Genomic DNA, 23,843 nt, shown 5'->3' on the forward strand with positions numbered 1-23,843 from the left:
GGCCTCACCAGCCAGGAGGCCAAGCAGGCTTCCCAGACCTGCCTTTTTATAGCAATGGGAGGGAAGAAAAGAAAGAAATCTTTAGTGAATGCCTGCTATATGCAGGGACTGAATCGGACACTCTCACATATATTGAATTATCAAATATTACAAAAAACCTTGTGTGGTAGGCAATGATATTCATTTTTCAGCTGAAGAAACAGAAGCAGACAGGTGAAATGGTTTTACCCAAAAATAGAACTAGTTAGTAGCAGAGCCAGGAGTGGAACCTGATTGTCTTCACCTGAGTTCCCCCGAAAAGCAGAACCTGAGACAAAGGCTTATGTGCAAGTAGTGCGTTTGGGAATATAATCCCAGGAGGCAGAAACAGGGGACAGAGAGTCAATAGGATTCATTATGAAGCTGTCTATGGCTAAGGATCAACTGGTAACCAACCCTGCAACCCTGCAAGACCGTCTGAGGAAACTGAAACTCATCTTAAGATGATCCACCAGGAGAAGAATGGGGGGAAGCATTCATCCACAAGGTACGAACTCTTCCATACTTTTGAGTTGTACATGCACAAAGCTGGGAATCCTGCACAGAACTGGCCACAGGAGCAGAGGCTGGAAGATTTCAGACAGAGAAGACTTGAAGTGGTCCATAAGGGCTGTGCACTAAACACAGGTCCCACCACAACTCCCCACACACACACACACCATCCTAAGTATACTGAGGAACTTACACGAGGTCACTGGGGCACTCAGGGGAGGAGCCAAATGTGAATCACAGCTCATGACTTCCATGCATTCATTCAACAAATATTTATTGCAGGCCCACTATGTGCTAGACATTGGGGTTTAGCAGTGAATGAAGAAGACAAGATCTTTGCTCTCATGGAGCTTAAATTCTAGCGGGGGTGGGGAGGACACGGACAACTGGCAACTAAACAAATAAACAAGTGATGATTCTGTATCAGGCACAGTGCTAAGCACTGAGAAACCCCAGAAGAAATTATTTGTTTCTTAGGAAGACAAAGGAGCTTGGCCAGGCACAGTGGCTCACACCTGTAATACTGACACTTTGGGAGGCTGAGGCGGGTGGATCACCTGAGGCCAGGAGTTCAAGACCAGCTTGACCAACATGGCAAAACCCCGTCTCTACTAAAAATACAAAAATTAACTAGGCATGATAGCACATGCCTGTAATCCCAGCTACTTGGGAGGCTGAGGCAGGAGAATCGCTTGAACCTGGGAGGCAGAGCTTGCAGTGAGCCAAGATCGCACCACTGCACTCCAATCTCGGCAACAAGAGTGAAATTCCATCCCCCCAACCCCCGAAAAAAAGGAAGACAAAGGAGCAAATGATCACAATCCAATATGATAACTGCTGTGACTGGGTTGACTGGGAGAACAGAGAAGGGACCTCTTACCCCAGAATGGGGAGACATGGGGCATCGGGAAAGTAACTCTGGAAGACGAGCCACAAGTTCTTTCAAAGGCCTCACAGGAAGAGCCAGGCATCTCTGGATTGGGAGAAGGGAAGGATATGCTCCAGGGAGAGTGAACAGCATGGGCAAAGACACAGCAGAATGACAGTAGACCATCCTCTGGAAAACTACAAACACCTCCATGTGTTTGGACTAGAAGGTGCCATGCATGTGGGATGGTGTCAAAAGATGAGGCAGTAAAAGTAGGCAGGGAATGGACCACAAAGGCTTGAATATCTAGTACTGGAGAATTTGAATTTAATCCTGAAAGTGAAGGTGAGCCTCTTTTCACCCTCTAAGCTCAATTAGCTCTTGAACGTGTCAGCTAAGGATGAAGATAAAACCAAACAGTCCAACACAGAGGTTGACAGGTGGAGATGGGAAATGCAGGGAGCCTCAGGAGGAAGGCTCAGTGGCCTTGGAGTAACCAAAAATGGCCAGATCTGAGTTGCCAGAGTTACACGTTGATCACTCAGCTCTCAGAACTTGATCATGCACGCGGGCATGGGGGCTCCTTCTTGGTCACTCTGACTAGTGCAACAGGCTTAAGACCGGTTCCTCTGGGGCTGAAGAGTCCATCCTCTGCCCCATCTCTTTCAGCTTCCAGCTCAGCCCCTCCCCTCCACTGCCTTACCCTTTGCAGGGGAACTCCCAGGTGTCTGGCATTGAGGACCCTGGGTTCAGGCCAGGTGCCTCTGGCCCTCGTTTGGTTTGCGTATGATACCTGCCAGGGCTTTCTAGCTGAATCCCACCAGTGAGAGCTAACACCAGAAAAGCAACCGGCATCTGGCTGCCTCTCTTGCAGAGGGTTGTCACATCCATCATCTGGGCAGGAGAAGGGCTCCCTGCAGCTCACAACCACATCCCACAATTCCCCCGCAGAGCCCTTGTCAAATGGAGCCCCTGGCTTCTGTTCATTCTTCAAAGCAAAGAAAGCTGAGGTGATCTGAATGCAGACAGGAGCAAAACTCCCAGAAGCAGCCTTCCTATTCTCATATTCAAGGTAGAATAAAATCTCACTCCAGCCCCCATCTACCTCACGGAGGTTCCCAGATATCCCAGGCCACAGAGTCAGGTCCACAGGCCCTATGGTTCAGAGATGGCTGAGCACCTCTATCCTGCAGCCAGGACCCGGGGGCAGCTCCAGAGTCCTTCAGCTCACCAGAGATGAAGCGCAGACAGCAAAGAAGGCTTCTAACCCTAACCCCCGTGTTTATTTGTTTTTTTCCTCCCTGGACCTGTCCCTATCCCCATCATTCCCTGGTCCCAGATCCCATTCCTTCAGGCTCTTGGTCTGTGCCGGGTGGCCCTTTTCTGTGCCTGCTGCTCTGCTCCTTACAGCACACAGTCATCAGGAGTGCAGAGGCAGCATTTGCATTTCAATGGGTACCCAAAATCATGCCTCAAAACTAGACCAACATCCCCAAAGAAGCTACAGGCTAGTAGGAGACATGGTTAGGGGCATGTGAGTGCCTGCCCCTCCTCCTGAGACCCTTCAAATCACACCCAGGTCCTTCCCAAGCTACAAGAAATGATCCCCTGAAGGACATTCTGGGCATAAGATTCTGAGAGTGTCCACAGCTGTGGTAGAGGGAGGTTATTCCAGGACACACACAGACATAAACCAACAAAGCAGAGGTTTGCATCCCTGAAGATGCTAAGGAGTCTAATGAAACTGATTCCTGAGTTGCTCCCCTGAACAACTGAGCCAATCAGAATCCTTGAAAGGGACACATTCATTTCCCCAGACATTCACCATTCTGCAGTGGTCACCTCCACCCCCTCCCCACAGCTCTCTCTGGCTTACAAATACTGAGAGTCCCTACAGATACCTGGACTCTTCCCAGGGGGCTGCTGATGGGGATGGGGGCACTGAGCACTGGCCAGGGAAGGAGTTCTTGGGGTTCAGCAGGACTCCTTTTGCCAAAGATGGTAAACGAGAGATGGGCCCCAGGGCCAATTCCAGGCTGCCCAAGTATGGGGATCTTACCATTTTGCACAGCAGCTACAGCAAGCTCCCACCCGCTCCATCCCTGGCGCCTGGTAGATCTGTCTTCATGAGTCCGGGTTCTCAAATTGACACATCTCATCTTTGAAAGGACCAAGAGAGAGTAAACCTCCCAGTCGCTTCCTGGATCTCAGTGACAGATTTTTCTGATTCACCTCATTACCTCCTCCTACAGGGGCCCATTCATTTCCACCTCATTTTCTTCCCGGTTCTCATGCCTGCCCCATCCTGGCACATCCTGACAGGAGGGACTCTATCCTCACTCAGCGTTCACCCTTGCAGACACAACCCCACACGCTCTGCCTTTCTCTCTGTATTAACACGGTTTCTCTCTTCTGCCCCCGTCCTACAGATCAAAGTCCCTGGAAATCTTTGAAACCAGCATCTCAGGAAGAAACAAATCACAGGGCACTGGTGTTAAGAGAATGCTGACTGTCTGGTTTTGATGGGGTGGTAATGTGGGGCAGGACCACTCATTCTGGCCTGGAACCCCCTTCCTGCCTCACTGTATTCCAAGTGTTAGCGGCCTCTGCAAAGATCTTAAACCCCATTGTTCATACCTCTGAATCTCCTACAGCGTCTAGCAGAGCTGCAGTACAAAGTACACACTCAATAAATATTTGATGAATGGAATCCCTAGTAAAGCTCAAGCTATTCATCACATGCTGCCTAGGATCATTAGTATATTTCAAAATTGCAGAATCTTGAAGTCAGACGGGACTATGTGGGCCATCAGTTCACCCCTACCCAGCACAGAAACACAACGCTGCAGAATTTCTGACAGGCTAACTTCCAGCCCAGGCTCCTCGACCATCTCCATAACTAGGAATGCCTAAGGAAGCCCAGCTCCCCCTCATAGTTGAGACCTCTGTTTATGAGAAAATCCTGTCTTCTATTTACGGGGAATCTGCCCTACCTACCTCTGCATCCCACACCTGCTCCACACAATGACCAGAGAACTGTTTGCAGGGCTTGTGTTTTCTGGGAGAGTATAAGCTCCCTGAGGTGCCCCAAACTCAGTGCCCTAAGTGCCCAGGCAAACTGGTTTGCAGGTCCGTTTGCTGATTGAAAGGGATAGCAAATTCCCTCTAGACCACTATTTTCCCCTCCCCGGGGAAATGAGCCAGTAGGAAAGGAAGCCAAGCCCCACAGCTCTGCTCATACTTGTCCCAACTCCAACAGCCAGGTGTCCACCCTTTCATATCTTCCCATCACCAAGACAGCAACTTAAAACAGAAAACAAAAGAAAGCCTCCTAAAGTTGTTGGGCCCCCTTCCTGACCCCCACCCCATCCCACACCATGGAAGTGTTGATAACACTCTCTCCCCAGAGCACACACTCGCAGAGCACAAGGATGAGCTTCCCCAGGCTGAGAAAAACAAAACCCCACTCCCTCTGGCCTCTGCTCAGTGTTCAGGACACAGTTAACTAATCCAGAAGGTTGGATGACCTTGTCTGAAACCTACACTAGGTTTCAGACAAAGTCTTCCAAAGCACAGCTAATTTTTTTTTTGTCCTTCTAGGGCTTTCAAGGAACAAGACAGTGACAATGAACCAAAGCCTGGCTGGCAGTTTTCTAGGTATTCGGGTATTAAGTGAATGGAGATGCAAAGATACACTATGCAAAAGAATAGTCATACCACAAACTTCTCTTCGTTCATAACTAAGCATCTTTGGTACTGGATCACACGCCTAGAATGGACAAAAGCACTTCCTTGCCTGTGTTCTTGGGGCTTGCATTTGGCCCTAAGCCTAGGCTACAAAAAAGGTGGGGAAATATTGGACAGCAGTATTGATGAGTATTTAGTTTTAAAGAGCTCCCATTTCCACTACTTCATCTCAACCCTTATCGCAACCCTACTTGGTTCCTTTTACCCACTAACTTTAAAACTCAGCCTTTCCCTTTAAAACTCAGGGAAAAAAGCCCTATGTAAATGTAAAGTATTACAGAACATAAGAGCAGATTCACATGTAGAAGGTCCTCAGGAAATGGTAGATACATTTTCCTTACCTGAGACATAATTCTACCCTGGAGTTTTTGGGGGTTTTTTTTCCCCCTGGAGAAAAGGGAAGATAAAAGCTGACTTTGTTGGACAGAAAAGAAACAGAAGATGGATACATTAAAAATGTAAGTGCTTACAATTTGCAGCATACATGAAACTCTGCCCACTTCCCTTAAATATGTCCACCAAAACCTCAGCCCCCTCCAGCCTCTGGCAAGGGAGTCCTAGCTGGGGTTCTGGGAGATGGCAGCAGAACCTTGGTGAGATGGCCTTGGGCTTGACTTTGCAGAGCTAAAAAGGAAAGACGTTCAAACAATGAAAAGCCCTCCCACCGGATTCCACCTTCTGTTGGCCACTTCCTTCCTTCCCTCCTTTTTCCTTCCCTTCCTGCGGGAGCTACTCTGCCCCACCTTCCTTCCTGGAGAGGAGGACCTACCCTTTCCTCTCTAGGGCTGGTGCCAAAGGGATGAACAATGTGATTGCTGGGGGGGCGGGTAGGGGTGCAGGGAGTCAAGAAGTGGGAAGAAGCAGCCGGTGTTTGAAACAAACCAGAATAACCAAGCAGAGATGGAGGGAGAGAGATGTTTAGTCCTCAAGGTGCATTTCAGGAGTCGTTGACCAGTTCCCAGAAATTTCCTTCATTTAAGCTTCCAAGCAAAGAGACTGCTAATGGCAGCAACGGCAGTAGAATCCCCAAGGCCTCATCAAGGTGCCCAAATAATGTGACCTCAAGGTGACAAAAAAAAGGATGGCGTCAGTGAGGTAAAAGGGGCACTCAATCTAGGTAGCCATTTGCAATCTCCCTTCTGCTGTCCCACAGCCCAGAGAGAAAAGAAAAAGTGGAAAGGAAACCGTGAAAAGAGGCAGAGACATCAAGAGAGTTTCTGGAAGAGTCTTGAAAAGGGTAAGGACAGAAAGAAGATGCCAATAGGAAGGGGAGAGGACAATACAAAAGATAATGTGGAGCTGAAAATAGGAGAGGGGAGAGTCGCCCTTCCATCAAATGTATGATAAAGCTACCAAAGGAGACCAGAGAGTGGCGGAGGGGGAAGGTCAAATGGAGGCGTTCGTGAAGGCAGAGCTTTGGAGAGAGGGCCAAACGTGAGATGGCGAGCACACCAAAAAGGCGCTCCAGGAGGCAGTTGAGGGGGCTGGAACGAAGTGAGAGAAGAGGGAAGAAATCAAAGGGTTCATCGAGGGAAGGGGGCGCCTAGGAAACACGCCCGGGAGGGCCCCGCTTTGTCTGGCGTGGGCGGCGGCGGGGGCAGCACGTGCAGCCGGGAGCGCCCTGGGCCGCCAGGCTCCGAGCCGAGGAGCGCCGAGAAGAGGCACGACGCGCGGGGGCGGCCCCAGCCCCTCAGACCAGCGAGACCTCTCGCCGGCGGGCCCAGCGCTGCAGAAGGGGCGCATTGTTATGTCCCAGGCCGCAGCAGATTGCCGCTGTCCTGCAATACCCTCGCACCCTGGCACCGCGCCACTGGCACGGCCCGGGGGCTGGAAATAACTGCGCCGTTGCCATGACGACGAGGCAGCTCCTCCCGCCCCCGGCCCGGCCCGGCCCGCCCCGCCCCGCCCCGCCCGTAGCTCCGCCCGCCGGTACCCGCCGCGGCCGCGTCCCCCCAACGGAGCTCCCCCGGTCACCCTGGCAACGGCGGCCGCGGTGCGCGGGAGGTGACTCTAAAAGCGGCGGGCCCCGCCCCCGCCCCCGCCCCCGCCCTCCAGCCCGCAGCGCCGCGCCGCGCGCCCAGCCCCCGCCTGGGCCTGCTCTCGGGCGGGACCTCACTGGGGCAGCCGCGGGCGCCGGCGCAGGAAGCCTCCCTTCCCCCTCGGCCCGCCGGGCCCGGAAAGGCGGGAGCTGGGAGGAAGCTTCGCGGCGGCCGTAGCTGCGGGAGAGGACGAGCGCGCCCCATTTTCTCCGCGGAGCCGCCCCCAGTCCTCCTGACCTCCGCGCCCCTTTAAATCCTCCGCGGGTCTCCCCGCCCTTCCTGCTGGGATGGGAGGAGACCTTAGCGGACGGTGCTCTGCCTGTGCGGCCAGATGAAAGGGGGACTGGGAAAATGAAGCCAGCTCTTGCCGGTGGGCTGGGGGCGGGAGGAATCCGGAGCTCTGGGAGCTGGCGGCACTGGGCTTGAGGGAAGCGGCGGCACGGGAGGCGTCCTCGGGAGCCGGGGTCTCACGGTCCAGGGAACGCCCCCCCCCGCCGGCTTGCTAGCGAGGCATCCCGTGAACAAAGAGGCCTGCTTCACCCTACTGGGGCGATCGCCCCCCGGAGGGAAGGGTTTCCACCTTGCACGGCACTCGCGCGTTTTGTCTGTTGGTTGTGGTGAGGAGGGTGTATTGAAGATCCAAAAGGAGCCTCTCGGCCTCCCAGGGTGTCTGGGTCAGAATTGAGACGTTCTGGGCGAGGAGGTGTTGGGAGGGGAGTAGGAGGTCGGAAGGAGAGAGGCCGACCCAGTTAGCTCTGTTCACACCGTCCCTCTCTAGGAGCGGAGCCTACACCTGACTTGTTTGGAATGTGAGCTTCTGCAGGGGGCAGAGGCCCTGGCACGTAGAAAGTTCTAAACTGTCTGGTGAATTGCTGCAATTAAAACCAGAGTGGCTCCTTCAGTTGTCCTGGGTGGGCAGGGCATCCCAAAGAAACACAGTAAGAAAGTATGCAGGGTCCTTTGAAAATGGTGCCCATATCAAACAAAATATTAATACTTCGCATTTGTAAAGTCCTTTCCTCTAAGAATGTTGTCTCGTTCCATATATATTTTCCACTCCGTAAAATTCTAGAGCACAAAGAAAGGATTCATATGGGAGCGAATAGAACAAGTAAAGACGGTCAGCTGTGGTCACAGTGGAGGAACTAGAGAGTTTGGACTTCACCAGCTCTTAGAGCCCTGTTTTCTTTGAAGTGGTTACAGCCGAGTACTTTGGTGTGGCCTAAAGAGTTTGAAGGTATACAGTTAAAGGACCTGGAAATAAGACTTGGGCTGGCCACTGGGGCCTTGCTTTTCTCATCTGTGAGATAGTTGTGAAAATGAGATTAGACTATGTATGAAATATTCTTCGTAAGCCATAGGATATGTCATACAAATGCTTTAGTTATTGAAACATCTATAAATTGGTATACAAGTCATGATTAGTGTAGTTGCAATACGGAGTTGGTGGGGTGCTCCAGATCTGCAAGCTGTAGGAGGTGGGAACAGGACTGAAGGGCTATGTGCTGATGAATCTCCTTCAGCATTGCTGTGGAATGGATATGCTTCCCCAAAATTCGTATGTGTTGAAGCTCTAACCCCTAATGTGACTATATCTGGAAATAGGGTCTTTAGGAGCTCTCTCTCTCCTCTGCCATGTGAGGGTACAGCAAGAAGGTGGCCATCTGCAAGCCAGAAACAAAGCCCTCAACATAACCTGACCATGCTGGCACCCTGATCTCAGATTTCCAGGCTCCAGAACTATGAGAAATACATTTTTTTGCTTAAACCACTCTGTGGTATTTTGTTATGGCAGCCAGAGCAGACTAAGACAAATATGTCTTCGCTTGGAGCTAAGCGCCCCTCCTACCACCTCCACCACCTGGCGTTTTGTTCAGCACTTCCACAGTTGTCTCATTTTTAATTTGTAACCGTGTAAGTTGGAATTGGCAAGATTTATTTTAAAATGAAGAAGCTAAGAAACAAAAAGATTAAAAGGCCTGCTGAAAGTCACACAGATTGTGAATGACTGAACCAGAACTAGAGTCTCCCCAGACAACATCTAGTCCCTAGCACCTGCCAGGTTCTGGGCTAGATTCGAGGGATAAGGAGATGAATGTGATTTAGAGGTGGAGAGGGTACAGTCTGGTCAAGCAAAGAAACGTGAACAAATCATTACATCAAGTAGAAAAGTCTGCAAGGATTCATTGGCCCAGCAGGTAAATGGGAAGGGTGGCCCAGGCAGGGGAAGACTGGGAAAACATGGCTTTGGGGGAGCCACAAGTGCTGCTGAGGATAGGGTACAGTACAGAGAAGGAAGGGGCAGAGATGTCCCAGATGCCATTGGAGATTCAGCTTTGCTTTCACTTCCCCAAGGACTCATGGCCTCCCTAGGGCCCTGGCCAAAGGGGAGACCTGAACTTAGAGATCAAGGCTAAGAGTCCTTAAGGACCTAATGTGTCTAAGGAAAAGCAATAGTAAACTCTTCCATTAGTTTTATGTTGACCCTTCTATAGAAAATTATCTTTGTTTTTTGACCTAGGGTCTCCTAAGGGGTTAGTTTATTAAAGCCCTAACCATTTGTAAGTAAGTGATAATGTGCTTTAATTAGAAGATATGAATTGCACACCTATGACTTTTTCTAGCAAGGTCCTACCCCTAATCAATGTTTTCGCAGAATCTCTGTCTCCAGAGGCACAGAGTCATACTTAAATGAATACATGACCATCCCTCACCATAGAAATGCAGATAAGGACCTTAACTAATGAAGGGGCTAATATCTGTCTCCTTTGGGAACATTTGTACAAGCTTTTACCAGTTATAGTCAGATAGGACGATTTATTTGTCTACTGTTTTCTTTATGGGTACAATATGCATATTTGTGTTTATCATATATCCTTACTCTGACGTTTATTATTTATTAAATCACAGCACTCAGATGCTCTCTTGGGGAGGGACTGTAGGTTAGGGACAAAATAGGCCCAAGTAGGGCCCTTGCACTTAGAGCCCCTCTCCCAGAAACCAGGTTCCAGAAGCTTGCCCACCTCCCAGGGGTACTCATTCTGAGCACCAGGCCAACAGCCAATTTAAGGGCTGGTTCTGGGATTTCAGCATCTCTCTGCCTGGTACCGACCGAATGAAGACTATCATCTCTGCCTCACTGGAGACCTCATTAGGACTTGAACTCTGGTCTTTGTTCCTTCCCAGTAGGTTCTATACAGTGGAGAAGGTGTGGGGAGGAGGGGGGTCAGGTAAGCCCACAACTCCCGGAACAGCAGGAGTCCAACAGCCTCTGAGAACCAGGAAGTGAGTAAACAAGCAATTACCAGAAAGACAGGGAAGAGCCCGGTAACCCGAGAAGTGGTTCAAATTATTTGATTCCACTCCCTGCCTTCCCTCAAGCCCTCCTCCCCACACCTCCCACCCAGCTTCTCAAGGCTAATTTCACCCCCCTCTGCCTACTCTCCAAGCGAAATCCCACCCCAGTGGAAGCCGGGTCCCAGGGGTGAGAGGTGGACGTTACATTCTGGGTAGGGTCTTCAGGGCTTGGCCATTGTCAGTATCGCTGCCGTTTGTCTGTATGGCAAGAAGGGGAAAGAATCAGATGGTGCTGCCTGCTGTCCTTCCTACTCAGTACCCCTCCAGCCTTCCAATCCCTTTGGGGAAGAGGGGAGTTTAGGAAGAAAGAGGTGACTCAGACCTTGCTTCTCAGAAACGAAAGCGGGAACCCAGCTGGGCTGCAGGAAGTGTGGGGTCGGAGTGAAAAGAAACCTCACATTCCTTTCTCTCTTTTGGCTTGGGAGCTCCCTCTTGCCTACTGCTTCTAGGCTAGTCCCCATTTTTTCACTGTCTGGTTCTGCTGATACCAGAGCAGATCCTGGCAGAAAAGGTTTTGACATAGAAAAGATTAAGGTCCAGCACTTATCTTCAAAGAGTTTACAACTTGGTGAGAATAAGAGAGGTAAGACATTTCAGGAAATTTTAAAATATGTACACAGATAACAAGGCAATGTATGATAGATGCCTCAGGAGAAGTGCCACTGTTGCTATTGGCCCCAATCATTTCTCACCTGCATTATTGAACAGCCCTCTAACTGGACCATGCTCTCCTGCCCCACTTAAAAGCCTTCCTTGGCTCCCTCACATCTTTTAAGGTGAAACCAAACCCCCTTCCATGGCATGCCCAGTCTTTTGCAATCTGACCCCTCTTAATCCTCAGGGCCATTCTTCACACCCGTGCTCCAAACAGAAGGAAGGAAGCATTTGTGATGTTCAGCTCCTACCAGCTCTCAAGGCCTCAGGGCCTTTGCACATGCAGCTCTATGTGCCTGGAATGATTTCCCCCTTATTCCCTACTTGGCTAAGTCCAATTTGCCATTTGCGACTCAGCGCAGAAATAACCTCCTCTTGGCAGGAACCCTTCCCTGACACTCTGTCTGGGTTAAGTATTCCTCATCAATATTCCTATATTACAGTAGTATTAGCCCTGGATTGTAATGATCCATTTTTCATCCCTCTTCCCTCTAGATATCAACTTCCTTACTCATCTTTGTACCCAGTGCCTGACACAAAGTAGACAATAAATGATGGCTAAATGAAAGGCTGACTGGCAGGCAGAGGAGTTCATAGAGAATATGGGAAGTTATTAGAGGCTTTTGAGTCACAGACTGATAACATCACCAAAACTGTACTGTCAGATGAGTAATCCATTAGTTATAAGGTAGGGCTGGGGTGGGGGTGAGGGGTGCTTTGACGCGAAATGGAGAACAGACTGAAGTAAGAAGTGTTTGAAGAACGAAGATGGTACCAGTGGGAACTAGAAAGCAGGAATAGAAATGAACTACATTGTGAAGATAATGCTGTGAGCTTAACGAGTGTTTAGATGTGTTGGTAAGAGGTATGGGGGATGGGGGGTGGAGGTAGGGGTAAGGCCAAGATTTGCAACCCTGGTACCTGAGAAGAAATGCGAGTGGAAGAATCAGACAAGTCAGGAGAAGGCACTAAATGCAGATAGCAGTGGGGCCAGGGAATCTGTGAGACGAGATATCTGTTTGTTTTTAGAAATAGCTTCATCTAATTAGGACAGAGAGCAAACAGACTGGAGGAATTTTGAGCCCTGGGTTGAGTTTTGTCTCTGGGTGGTCTAGGCATGCAAAGACTAACAAGTTAGAGCCTCACCTTATCTTTTCAGCAAACTGTGACAAAGGTCCAGTAATGATGCCGGTTTGTAAATCACTTTCACACCTTTAGCATGAAAGGATCCCACTACCAAGTGGAGCTATTAATTCTTTTGCATTCCCCCCGCCCCCACGTTCCAGAGGAGTTTGCTGGGGGATGATGCTGTTTTTCCATCTGAGCGGGGCTATGTTTTATCAAATACACTGCAGTTCTCAGTCCATTACCTTTTTCTCCTCACATTCTTCCTGTTTTCTGACTCTGAATTTATTTTAATCTCGTGTTTCTCATTAAATCATCACAGACATCTGTCTCTCTTGCCTTCCCTATCCGTCCACTCCGCTCTCCTCTCTTACTCTTAACTTTCTTCTCCTGATCCTCGTCAGTTGCCTTAAGAGACCTCAAACTGCTTGGCTTCTCTCCCTCCTCTCTCGGTATCCGGAGCCTCTTTTTTGGACATGTCTCAACCTGTTTTCAGTCTCAGACTAATCCTCCATAACACTGAAAATGACAGATGAGGTCAGACTTGGTGGGGAGGGAAGGAAGAGAAAATTTTTACCCAGGAAACCATGCTCATTCATAACTAGCTTTCCAAATGAGAACAGACTACAAGTGTGCGTGTGCACGTGTGTGCATGTGTGTTTTCTGCTGGCAAGAATGACAAATCCTGCTTTCCTCATAGCACATGTTTGCATTCCAATATGTTTTAAACTCCTAATCTATAAAGGGGATGAAGCATCAGAAATCTCTATCTTTAGATTAGTAGCTGGCAGCACTAGGGTTTCAGGAGTGATCCTTTTATTCTCCAGGATCCCTTAGCAGTTTGTTACCTTGCCAACTGGTATGCTGGAGTTTCAGCTGCAAGGTTCTTCGTGAGCTGGGATTGAGGAGGGGAATGCAGACTGCTGATACTAACAAGGTCCCTGGAGTGATTTATTAGTGTCTCTTGTCTCCTTTTATTTGACAGGAGAAGAAAAAGAAAGTGTTTATTCCTCCTGATAAGAGACTCATATTTAGGAGTTTATGTATTCAAATCCCATTCACCATCACTCTAGCTGTTTCTGCACCCAGTGGTTCTGCCTTAAGACATGTGCAGGCCCTTTCAATTGACCCCAGATCCTTTCTAGCTGCCACCTGGTTCTTTTTTGCCTTTATGCCAGATTTCTTGGGGAAGGAGCTACAGCCAGGGCCCCCACATCTTTCCACTCACTTATAATCTAGTTTTCTCTCCCATCTTCTACAGAACCTCTGTCAAAATTCACCAATTAAAACTTAGCTGAGCATAGAGGCGTGTACATGTAGTGCCAGCTACTCGGGAGGCTGAGGCAGGAGGATCACTTTGTCCAAGGAGTTCAAGGCTGCAGTAAGCTATGATTGCACCACTGCACTCCAGCCTGGGCAACAAAGACCCTGTCTCTAAAAGAAAAAAAAAAAAATGTGGCTGGGCACAGTGGCTCACACCTGTAATCCCAGTAGTTTGAAAGTCTGAGGGCAGGAAGATCCTTTGAGGTCAGAAGTTCGAGACCAACCTGGGCAACATGGCGACACTTCATCTCTACAAAAAATATAAACATTAGTTGGCATGGTGGTGCGCTCCTGTAGTCCCAACTACTTTGGGAGGCTGAGGCTGCAGTGAGCTGTGATCGTTCCACTGCACTGCAGCCTGGAAGACACAGCAAGACCCTGTCTCAAATAATAATAATAATAATTCACTAATGGCAGTCTTAGTTCAAGGACATTTTCTTTGCCCCATCTCCCTTCACAGCAGCCAGACTCTACTCCTACCTCTCTGCAAACTGTTCCTTTTAACAGAGCCCTCTTCCGATTCTAGCCCCTACCTCTAGGCTTCCTCATCACTAGGTCTTAGCTTTCTGCTCTTTTTCCTTCCCTGTAGTTTCTTTATTCTCACAGTTAAGCTGTAAACTTGACCATGCCTCTCTAGGAAGCAGCACGTGAAGAGGCCCAGAAGCCTGCAAATAAGTTACCTAAACTGCAGATAGTTCGTATGGCTGGAGGCAGCATGTGAGAGAAGAAATAACAAGACACAGCTAGACCTTGAGTGACCTAAAGCTGAGAAATCCATGCTTGATTCTGAGATCAGTGGAAATATCTGCTCTTTAAACTTTAATGTGCGTATTGGTCACCTGGGGATCTTGTTAAACTGCAGATTCAGTAGGTCTGAAGTGGGGCCTGAGATACTCTCCATTTTTCATAAGCTCCCAGATGATACCCATGGTCCCTGGACCATACTTTGAGAAGCAAGCAACTAGCCGACACTTAACATACTATCAAGTTTTGTGGGGGTTCTATGTTGTTTTGCGTCTTAACTGGAATGTAATGGTCGTGAGGGCCAGGGTCCTGTTGTCTGCATCTTTGTATTCCCTATTCATGAGTTTCTTCTGGGTGTTCCTGTCAATTCTTAATTGATGGGATCCAGGAGTGAGTTGTTTATATCTTTTAGCTTTGCTTTACAAACACTAATTTATCTTCTAATCACAATTGTGAGGCAAGTGGATACTTTATTTTAAAACTGTAAATAGAAACCAACAAAGATGAATGACTTTCCAAATCGTGAGTCACATGTTCAGAGTCAAGACCACAGCCCTTTGCCCAGAGAGGTCTCAAGGAATCAGTCCAGGGCTGATTCTAACACTGCCTCTGCTTGGGTCCTCACTTGACCATTCATGATGACCTGCTGCTCACTCTCTGGACCTCATTTTGTCTTTTCTGCCTGGTAAAGTAAGAGACTCCCCGCTTCATCTCCTGAGGGCATTCAGGAGCCTTAGCAAGCTGCTAGCTCCATGTTAGGCGGCCAGATGCCTGATGCTGAGGTGACTGAAAGGTTGGGAAGCAGACAGCTGGGCCAGCCCACGCACCAGAATCGCCCCCACACCGCATCTTTACAGCTGCTCTCTGCAGTGCAGGCTAGGAGCGCCTTTCAAAATGCATTCTGAAGAGGCAGGGGGGTGCGGGGAGAAACCGGCAGGAGCTGTAGAACATAATCACCCAAGCAGAGCATCCCATATACCTCAACTTCAGTTTCTGACACTGAATCTTTGCTTTTAGGGATTTCTCCCATGGCCCTAAAAAGAAAAGTCACTACAGTCTCTTAAGTAGGTCACACAGAGTGCTAGCTGATAAATGCAGATGCCAAGGCACTTTCACCCTTTTCCAAACCAAAAATAAAACTTGGAAATTGTCTGAAGAAAACAGGAGGTTGTGATGCAGTTTAAGAAAAGCCAAGGAGAAAAAAGTGGGTGGGGTGCTCCTGCCCTAAATTCACTCGGCCCATAGCAGACCTTCTTGAGCAGAACTTGACTGAGTGGCAGTTCCTCCTCCACCTCCCCACATCACTTCACAATCCTGTAGCTCACTTCCCGCTGGTCACCTCTGCTGCACGACTCCAGGGGGTTATGAGGACTCCCCACTCCCACTTTAGTGACTCTGTAAAAAGTCTCTATTAATCAATCAAAGCCTAGAAGGGGGAGATAAGGCAAAGAGGCACTTTTGGATTTCTCCATCTGAGCAGCTCTGTGATTCATTATCTGTTCTAGAAAGCAGCACACGCAGTTCCAGCAACAAAAAAAAAAAAAAAAAAAAGTTGGGGTGGGGAGCGGAAATGCCGTGTAGCCCACGTTCGGGCTCCCCTGGCTTTGCCTCTCCTTTCCTGCATCTGGCCACAAGCCAAGTTGAGTTTCAGCTGCTGCTCCTGTTTCTAGGATGTATACTCCCCTACCCACCCCCTGCTATTATGATGGAATTGGCGGTCTGGTGAGACACAGTGAGAGGATGATTTCCAGCTAACACAGCTGTGGCTTGATCTCCAGGGCCCAGAGTCTCTGGAGATTCTTTGCAAGTCTCGTGGTCAGGAAATCCAAATCTCTGCTCCTTCTTAGCAGGCTGTAGCATTCCCACTCACAGTTCTCTCCTTAGCAGTCAGATTCTTCCCGAGGAAAATAATGAACATGAGCGTCCTCAAGAGAGGGTGGAGGGAGGGGAGACAGAGAAAGACCCAGAGAGACAGAAATGGAAAGACAAAACAGCTACAGCGCTGAAGGAAGTATCTGTGCCACAGAAGACAGGCAGATCCTGTGACTGGCTAGAAAGAACGAACCAGATGTGAATCAACATAGAGAAAAACTCATGGATGGTATCTTGGATTCTGGAAGAGGATCAAGTGTAGAAAGTACCAAAGGAAATCCTACACTTCAGAGACAACATCAGTGTTTGCACAGAGGGAACAAAATGGTTTTTCTTTTACCTCACAGCATGCAAGTTTCCAACAGCTGCTCTGCCCCAAGACTTGAGAGGCGGAATGGGTTGAAGAACAAGCAGGTGGGAACACATGGCTTTCCCCACATCCCTGAATTCTAGAAAAACTGAAAGGAGCCTTGTCTTGGCATCTGGTGGAATGATTGGGCTGGGGCAACCTTGCAGAGGCCCCATTCATAGGGAAAAAGCAGAGGGCTGGGACCAGGACTGCCTTGGTGCTAAATGGATGGAAAAGGGGCAGCTGTCTCACCATCCTGTAAGTTAGGGATATGGCTTACCACACAGGCCTAGAGGCTTCTTGTGACCAGGTCCCAGAAAATTTTATTACATAAAAAGTAGATTTACTGCAAATATCCCAGATGATAACTGTTTGTTTGCCTCTATGTCCCCACCCAAATCTCAAATTGTAATCCCCACATGTCAGGGGAGAGAAGTGATTGGATTATGGGGTGGTTCCCCCATGCTGTTCCCATGATACTTTTATAAATGGTAGTTTTTCCTGCACTCACACGTGCCCTCACCTGCTGCCATGTAAGACGTGCCCGCTTCCCCTTCCGCCATGATTGTAAGTTTCCTGAGGCTTCCCCAGACATGCGAACTGTGAGCCGATTAAATCTCTTTTCTTTGTCAGTTACCCAGTCTTGGGTATTTCTTTATAGTGGTGTGAAAACGGACTAATATAATACACCAGGCCAGCTCTATGCCAGTCCCCTAAAAGAATCACCTGCTAGAGATGCTCAGTGGCAGTGCTGGGTACCAGCCCTTCTTCCTGCAGCTTCCAAAAGCTGATAGCCAATACTCTATTTCACCTGCCCATAAGTGGGCAGCATCCGGTGATAGAGGCTGCTGCTGGTCTGGAGAGGAAAGAGGAGAGGCCCTTTCAGGAATGCAGTCCCTGGAGGTTTCTCCTTCCCTGCCTGAAGGATTCCAGAGGTCTGAGATAAACCCCAGGCTGTAGTCCAGCAAAGAGCTTTGGGCCGTATTCCTCTGGGAGACAGCAATTGCTAGAGAGAGATTTTATTTTAAAACCCCCATTCCCACTGGGGGAGGGAGCAGTGGTAGCAGGCATTGGGAAAAACTGTGTTTGAATCAGGAAGGAGGCATTCAGCTAGATGTGCATATCCTTTCACACTTTCTGCTCTTCCACATTTGTTCCCTATCGTACCCTTAAGAATTATTACTGAAAAACTCCAAGGGCATGCGTTAAGACCACAGTGATTCCTAACGTCAACTCTCCTTCTATGTTTTTCCTCCCAAGGCTTTCCACTGGGTTGAATTTTAAATTTGAACAATGGTTCAAAGGCTGAGAGACAAACTGCTCATTACTGCAAAGAGTGCCAGGAGTCCTGGGAAGCAGGCCTCCCTCCCCACCGGAGCACTGCACCTCATAGTAATGGCCTCTTTCATAGTCACGGAAAGGTTGGATCAGCGTTTCTTTTCATTCCTGTCTTTTTTCAGGGACTGCTGGGATAAAAGGAAGTCTAGAAGAATAAAAAATTCACAAACAGGAGAAGAATAAAATATTTAGGGCAAGAGATCAGAAATCCTTTGGTTATTCAGTGAACTGAACTAACTCTACTTTTTTTTAAAAAAAAGTACAAGGAAATAAATGTCCATCAAATGCCATATCACAGTGGGATTAGCCTGTCGACCCCATCACACAGGATCTGAGGCTAGGTTATCATGCCTAGTAAGTTGCAGTAAGAGAGACTCAGACTAACCCAGTGATAAGATGGAACAGTTTTATAATTATTAATTTCATTCCCAATATTTCTGACATCTTTATTCTGAGAAGCTTTCCACCAAAGTTGTCAAATGACCCATTTCCTCTCACTTCACACTCCCAAATCCAATCAGTGATGAGTAGAAGGAATGGAAAGGTTATTTGGTGCCATAAAGAAAACCCAGTCACCTTGGAGGAGCAATTCAGGCTTTCCATCATTAGTTCCCATCGCCAAGAACAAATGATGGTTTCTAAAAGGGAAGACAGGGTTAAAACAACATGGTCGAGAAGTACATACTGGGCCGGGGGCAGTGGCTCACGCCTGTAATCCCAGCACTTTGGGAGGCCAAGGCAGGTGGATCACCGGAGGTCAGGAGTTTGAGACCAGCCTGGTCAACATGGTGAAACCCCGTCTCTACTAAAAATACAAAAGTTAGCCAGACGTGGTGGTGCATGCCTGTAATCCCAGCACTTTGGGAGGCTGAAGCAGGAGAATCGCTTGAACTAGGGAGGCAGAGGTTACAGTGAGCTGAGATCACACCACTGTACTCTAGCCTGGGTGACAGAGCAAGACTCTGTCTCAAAAAAAAAATACATTACTAACATTTATCCCTTTATCCTCTTTTTTCCCACCACCACACCCAGCTAATTTTTATATTTTTAGTAGAGACAGGGTTTCACCATGTTGGCCAGGCTGGTCTTGAACTCCTGACCTCAGGTGATCCACCTGCCTCGGCCTCCCAAAGTGCTGGGATTACAGGTGTGAGCCACCGCGCCCAGACTTTATTCCCTATTAATGTGATCTTCTTGGAGTACTTGTTGGAAAGCACTTTAAACATCTGGCTTTTACGCAGCAGTCAGGAGGTTTTTTTACACCCCAGAGCTAAGGTTAATTTGATCAAGAGACTAGGTCCCTCCCAGAGTGTTCAAGAAGTGGTTAGGTACTAAAACCATGGCATCGTTTCTAGTCACACTGCATCTGATTTGGTTGTGTGATAGCCCTAGGTTGGCATTGGGAAGGCTCTTGTCCAGGACCTAACAATAAGCATGTTTTAAACATTCCATGCACAAGTAATTCAAGCAAAAATAACTTTATGGGCTACTTTTTTCTTTACTCATCCACAGAAAGCATTTGTATGTCAACAAGAACTTTGCTCCTTGCCTGTTTTCACTTCAGCTTACTCCTCCCTGAAAATAGAGTTGTTTGATACAATTGGAAAAATCATCCGGTTGGTGTGAGACATTCACAGCAACAAAACTATGTTGGTAGAACAAAGCTTCCTGACTGCCAAGTGTCCAGAGAAAAAGAGGAATAAAAGAACCCAGCATTCACACATAGGACCACTTAAAAATAGATTCTCCATTCTCCTCTTTTCTTACAAATACACACAAATCTTTGACCACACTGTATCTGATTTATACACAGAATTAACTTCTACATTAACAATAATTAACAGTTGCGTGCTTATTACATATGAAGTACTCTTCTAAGAGCATTAACTCATTAATTTTCACAACCCTATGAGACAGATCCAATTATCCCAATTTTACATTTGAAAAACCTGAGGCACAGAGAGATGAAGTAACTTGTCCAAGGTCCCACAGCTAGGTGGCAGAGCCAAGATAGAAAAACCCAAGCAGGCCAGGTTGTGGTGGCTCATGCCTGTAATCCCAGCACTTTGGGAGGCTGAGGCAGGAGGATTGCTTGAGGCCAGGAGTTCAAGATGAACCTGGTCAACATAGCTCACTTTATATTTACTTTTTATAATAAAATAAATAAATAAATAAAGGAAGACACCAAGCAGCCTGGCTCCAGGGCCCATGCTCTAACTACTACACTATACTGCTTCTGCAACAAAAAAGGGAATGATCTTTTCTAATTCCTACAAAGCTTTATCCTCCTATCAAGTATGCCAATTTACATTCTTTAAGCAGACACATGGACCCAGGTTCATCTTAATGTAAAACCGAGGATCAACTTTAGTCTCATCCAAAACACATCAGCTCTCTTAAACACACCAAATGTTACCCGCTTTAAAACATAAAATACACTGAGATCGCTATTCAAGCATCATACTTTCTAACGTTAAACAGGAAATGTTTGCAGAATTAAGGCCCTGGACACCTTCTTCAGTTTAAGCAGTCAGCACTTGACGGATCTTTTGTAGCTGTAACAGAATTTAAGTAGCTACTTTCTGAAAGAAAAAGTCAGTTTAACAAGACCCTAATTTGAGAATGTTTAATTCTATAAATACATTATTATGGCGACAGAGCATAAAGTAGAAAGTTCCCTATGCTTAAGGAACCACTAATAGATTTGCCGAAATATCAAGGCACGAGGCACTGGCCTATTCAGCTAAAACAGAAGTTCATATAATTGGGAGTTAAGGCCAAGACACCATTCATATGCCTCTTATGCTCGAAGGCTATGACCTTTAAACCTTTGTCTTTCTTCAATCTCTCCCATCTTTTAAACACCCTATATACTCACAAGTTGTTAGAAACCAGTACCATCTTTTAAAGTCCTGGGTATTTTAATAAACACCATTCCCTAATTGATTTGCTTCTGAAATAGATTATTGAATACCTTTCAAACATTGAACACGAAGAGACAAAAAACTCTTAATGCAGTGATTTTAGTAAAATCGATGGATGTTTTGGCTATCATCACCTAAGTGTCTACCATGACCAAACACTGATGTCACCATTTAAGTAACAAATCAGGAAGTTTTGCTAAATGAGAATTAAATTTGCCTAGCCCTCCTTCCTTATCTGGTTTGATGCAAGCAATTTCCCTCTCAGCAATACATTTACTTTCTAGATGTAAGAGAAAAACTGAAAATTTACATCCTGACATCCACTGTGATGCAGAGGTGGACCTGACAATTTGGACAAGTCAGTCTCTTTCATCTTCCTATGTCAGTTCGAATGGGCTTTTAAGGTAAACTACTATCTAAACTTTTTTTTTCAATTACAAAGTTAAAGATGACCCGTATTAATAGCTTAACAGGAAACAAAGTTTTGCTGAAAAACATTTTTGTGGATAAGCGGGGCTTCAAAAGTTGGTTAAATTACTTAGTATTAGACACCCACATATTGGGTGACAAATTGGTCTAAACTGACCTTAGAAAAGACAGTTGTAGTGGCAGGTTTCTAGAACCTGACAGGTCGCTGATATTAGTATCTAATAGCAGTCCTCTGATCTAGGAGGAAAAATTAAACGTGTCTCTCTTGATACTTAGTGGAGTCAGTAAACAATGTCCTCAGTCTGCGAATGACTGATACTAAGAACCACACCTTCAATTTTCTAGCTCAGGCCCTGGTTTCCCTCCTCCCACTTCCCTCCCAACCCAGGCAGGTTATTACAGACAAGCAGCCAGTTACGTTGCTTCAAAATATTTAATACGTGTTAGACACGTAGAAGTTACATTTTTATACAAAAACCAATACAACGAAGGAGAAAATACTGTACAAAAACCTTATCAGCTCCCCCAACCTTTATACAACAAAGACTGGAGTCACCATATCTACAAAACCATAAGGTCTTTCCACTTCGGGCTTCTGTCTGTAAACTCTCATTAAACACTTTTTAAAAGCACTGTGTAGTACTTCTGACCTAGAGCTTTTAAAAATATATCTTTTCTCTATAAACTCCATTATTTCCAAGCTTTTTCTCCCCTGCGGGGAAGCAAAGGACCGTTAATACGCCCCTTTCCTAGAGTAATCACAGGATATAAACGTTTCTTCATTGGGAGAGAAAGGTGGGGAGGGACAGAAGGAATCCAAGTCTGTGCTCTTGGCTAAATCCCTCTCATCTTAGGAAATCCTGTGCGGAAACGCCACTCCTGGCCCTGAAGCGGGTCTAGCTTTCCGGTGAGGGGTGGGTGTAAAGTCCCTCCCTCCCCGGAGAACGAATGGGGAACTCCCCGGCCCAAACCTTTTAGCCGCTTCCTTCTCCACGCAGCCGGCAGAGGAAAGTCCCTGTCTGCCCCCAATCTCTTAAACCCTGGGGAAGGAGTGGTGCATTCCAGAAGAGCAAAATAGTCTTAATGCCACAAGACAAACTTACATACACAGACATACACAAACACAAAAGTTAACGATCGTCCTCTTCCAATGAGCCTCAAGCTCCCAGGTCTCCAGATAAGCCAGATGCGCCCGGGGGCAGTTTGCGATGCCCAGAGGCAACCAGTCCGCCCAACGCGCTCAGCGCCCGCGGTCTCTGGGCGTCCTCGCAGCCGGGAAGGGCCTGGCCCTCACTTCGGGGACGCCCGCTGCTCCACCTCCTCCCCGCAGGGGGGCCAAGGGCTCAGAAGGCCACGATGGCTGTGCTCCAGGGGTTCATGTCTCTCAGCACCGGCTTATCGCAGCAGATCTGCCCGGGCTCGGCGGCTTCCGGACCGCTCTCCTCTCCCTCCTCTTCCTCCCTGCCGCCCCCGGGGCTTTTCCGTAGGAGTCCCGAGAAACTGGAACCGAAGATGCTGATGAGGTTAGCCACGTTCCCGGTCTCCATCTCCTCCGCGTCGTCGTCCTCTCCTCCACTCGGCGGGTGCTCTAAGTTCCGGCGGGGCTTCTTGAGCGGGGTCGAGCCGGGCGCCGGGCAGCCCGCTGGGCCGCCGCCCACCCCCGCCGCGCAGCGCTTCCTGGGGCACACCGCGGGCGGCGCGGGGGACTCGTCCTCGGCTGGTCGCGGCGCGCAGCAGCAGGCAGCGCAGGGGGTCGCGGCCGGTGTACCCGGCGGGTCCTCCCCGCCTAGAGGGCAGCCGCAGGGGCGGCGCGCGGCACGAGATACCTCAGGGAAGACGCCCCAGCCCCCGGCGGTACCCTCGGCTTCTCTGGCCGCCGCCTGGCGCGGCCCCTCCACGCGGCTCCAGGCAGCTTCCGTCGCGTCCGCCTCTCCGCCCTGAAAAACGTCCCCGACTCCAGTCACCGTGGCCACCGGCACCTCGTCCCCTACCCGCGGCGCGTCTGAGACGGAGGAGCGCTCCGGCTGCGGCTCGGTCTCCGGCCAAGAGGCACGAGCGGCGGGCGGGGGCGGCTCTCCCCAGCCGGCGGGTGGCCCGGCCGCCGGCTCCCCGGGCTGCTGCTGCGGTGGCGGCGCCGGGGTCCCAGCGGGACCGGCCAGGTAGAGGCCGGGGCACGGGTCGCTCAGGTAGACTTGGCGGGCGCTGCGCAACACCAGCGAGACCAGGAGGTTCTTATGCAGCTTGATGCCGCCGCGCTGGACCCGCGAGTTGTAGATCTTGCCCAGAGAGATGCTGACGATGCGGTGAGCCTCCAGCTTGAACTCCATCCTGCTTCCCCTGCACAGGGCCGTCGGCGCCGGGGTGACACGTTTGGAAATTGGGAGGGAACGGGAGGCGCAAACAAGTCCGTCCCCTGGGCACACCCTCGATCACCTAAGACTCCGAAGAGAAACGACTCTGCTGACGCGCGCGCTGCTCTACTAACCTCTCCACACAAGACAACTTCCCCGTTTCGGGTCCGGTCGCTAAACAGGGCAGCCCGG

General features: G+C 48.8%; 1 protein-coding gene across 1 annotated transcript; it reads right to left on the minus strand.

The window, feature by feature from the left end:
- Positions 1–21,714: 21,714 nt before the first annotated feature.
- IER5 (immediate early response 5) lies at positions 21,715–23,843 on the minus strand. The gene has a single exon (XM_004028003.5). The coding sequence runs from the start codon at positions 23,625–23,627 to the stop codon at positions 22,644–22,646; it is 984 nt and encodes a 327-aa protein (XP_004028052.1). The 5' UTR covers positions 23,628–23,843; the 3' UTR covers positions 21,715–22,643.

This window comes from Gorilla gorilla, chromosome 1 (assembly GCF_029281585.2).
Source record: "Gorilla gorilla gorilla isolate KB3781 chromosome 1, NHGRI_mGorGor1-v2.1_pri, whole genome shotgun sequence".
NCBI lineage: Eukaryota > Metazoa > Chordata > Mammalia > Primates > Hominidae > Gorilla > Gorilla gorilla.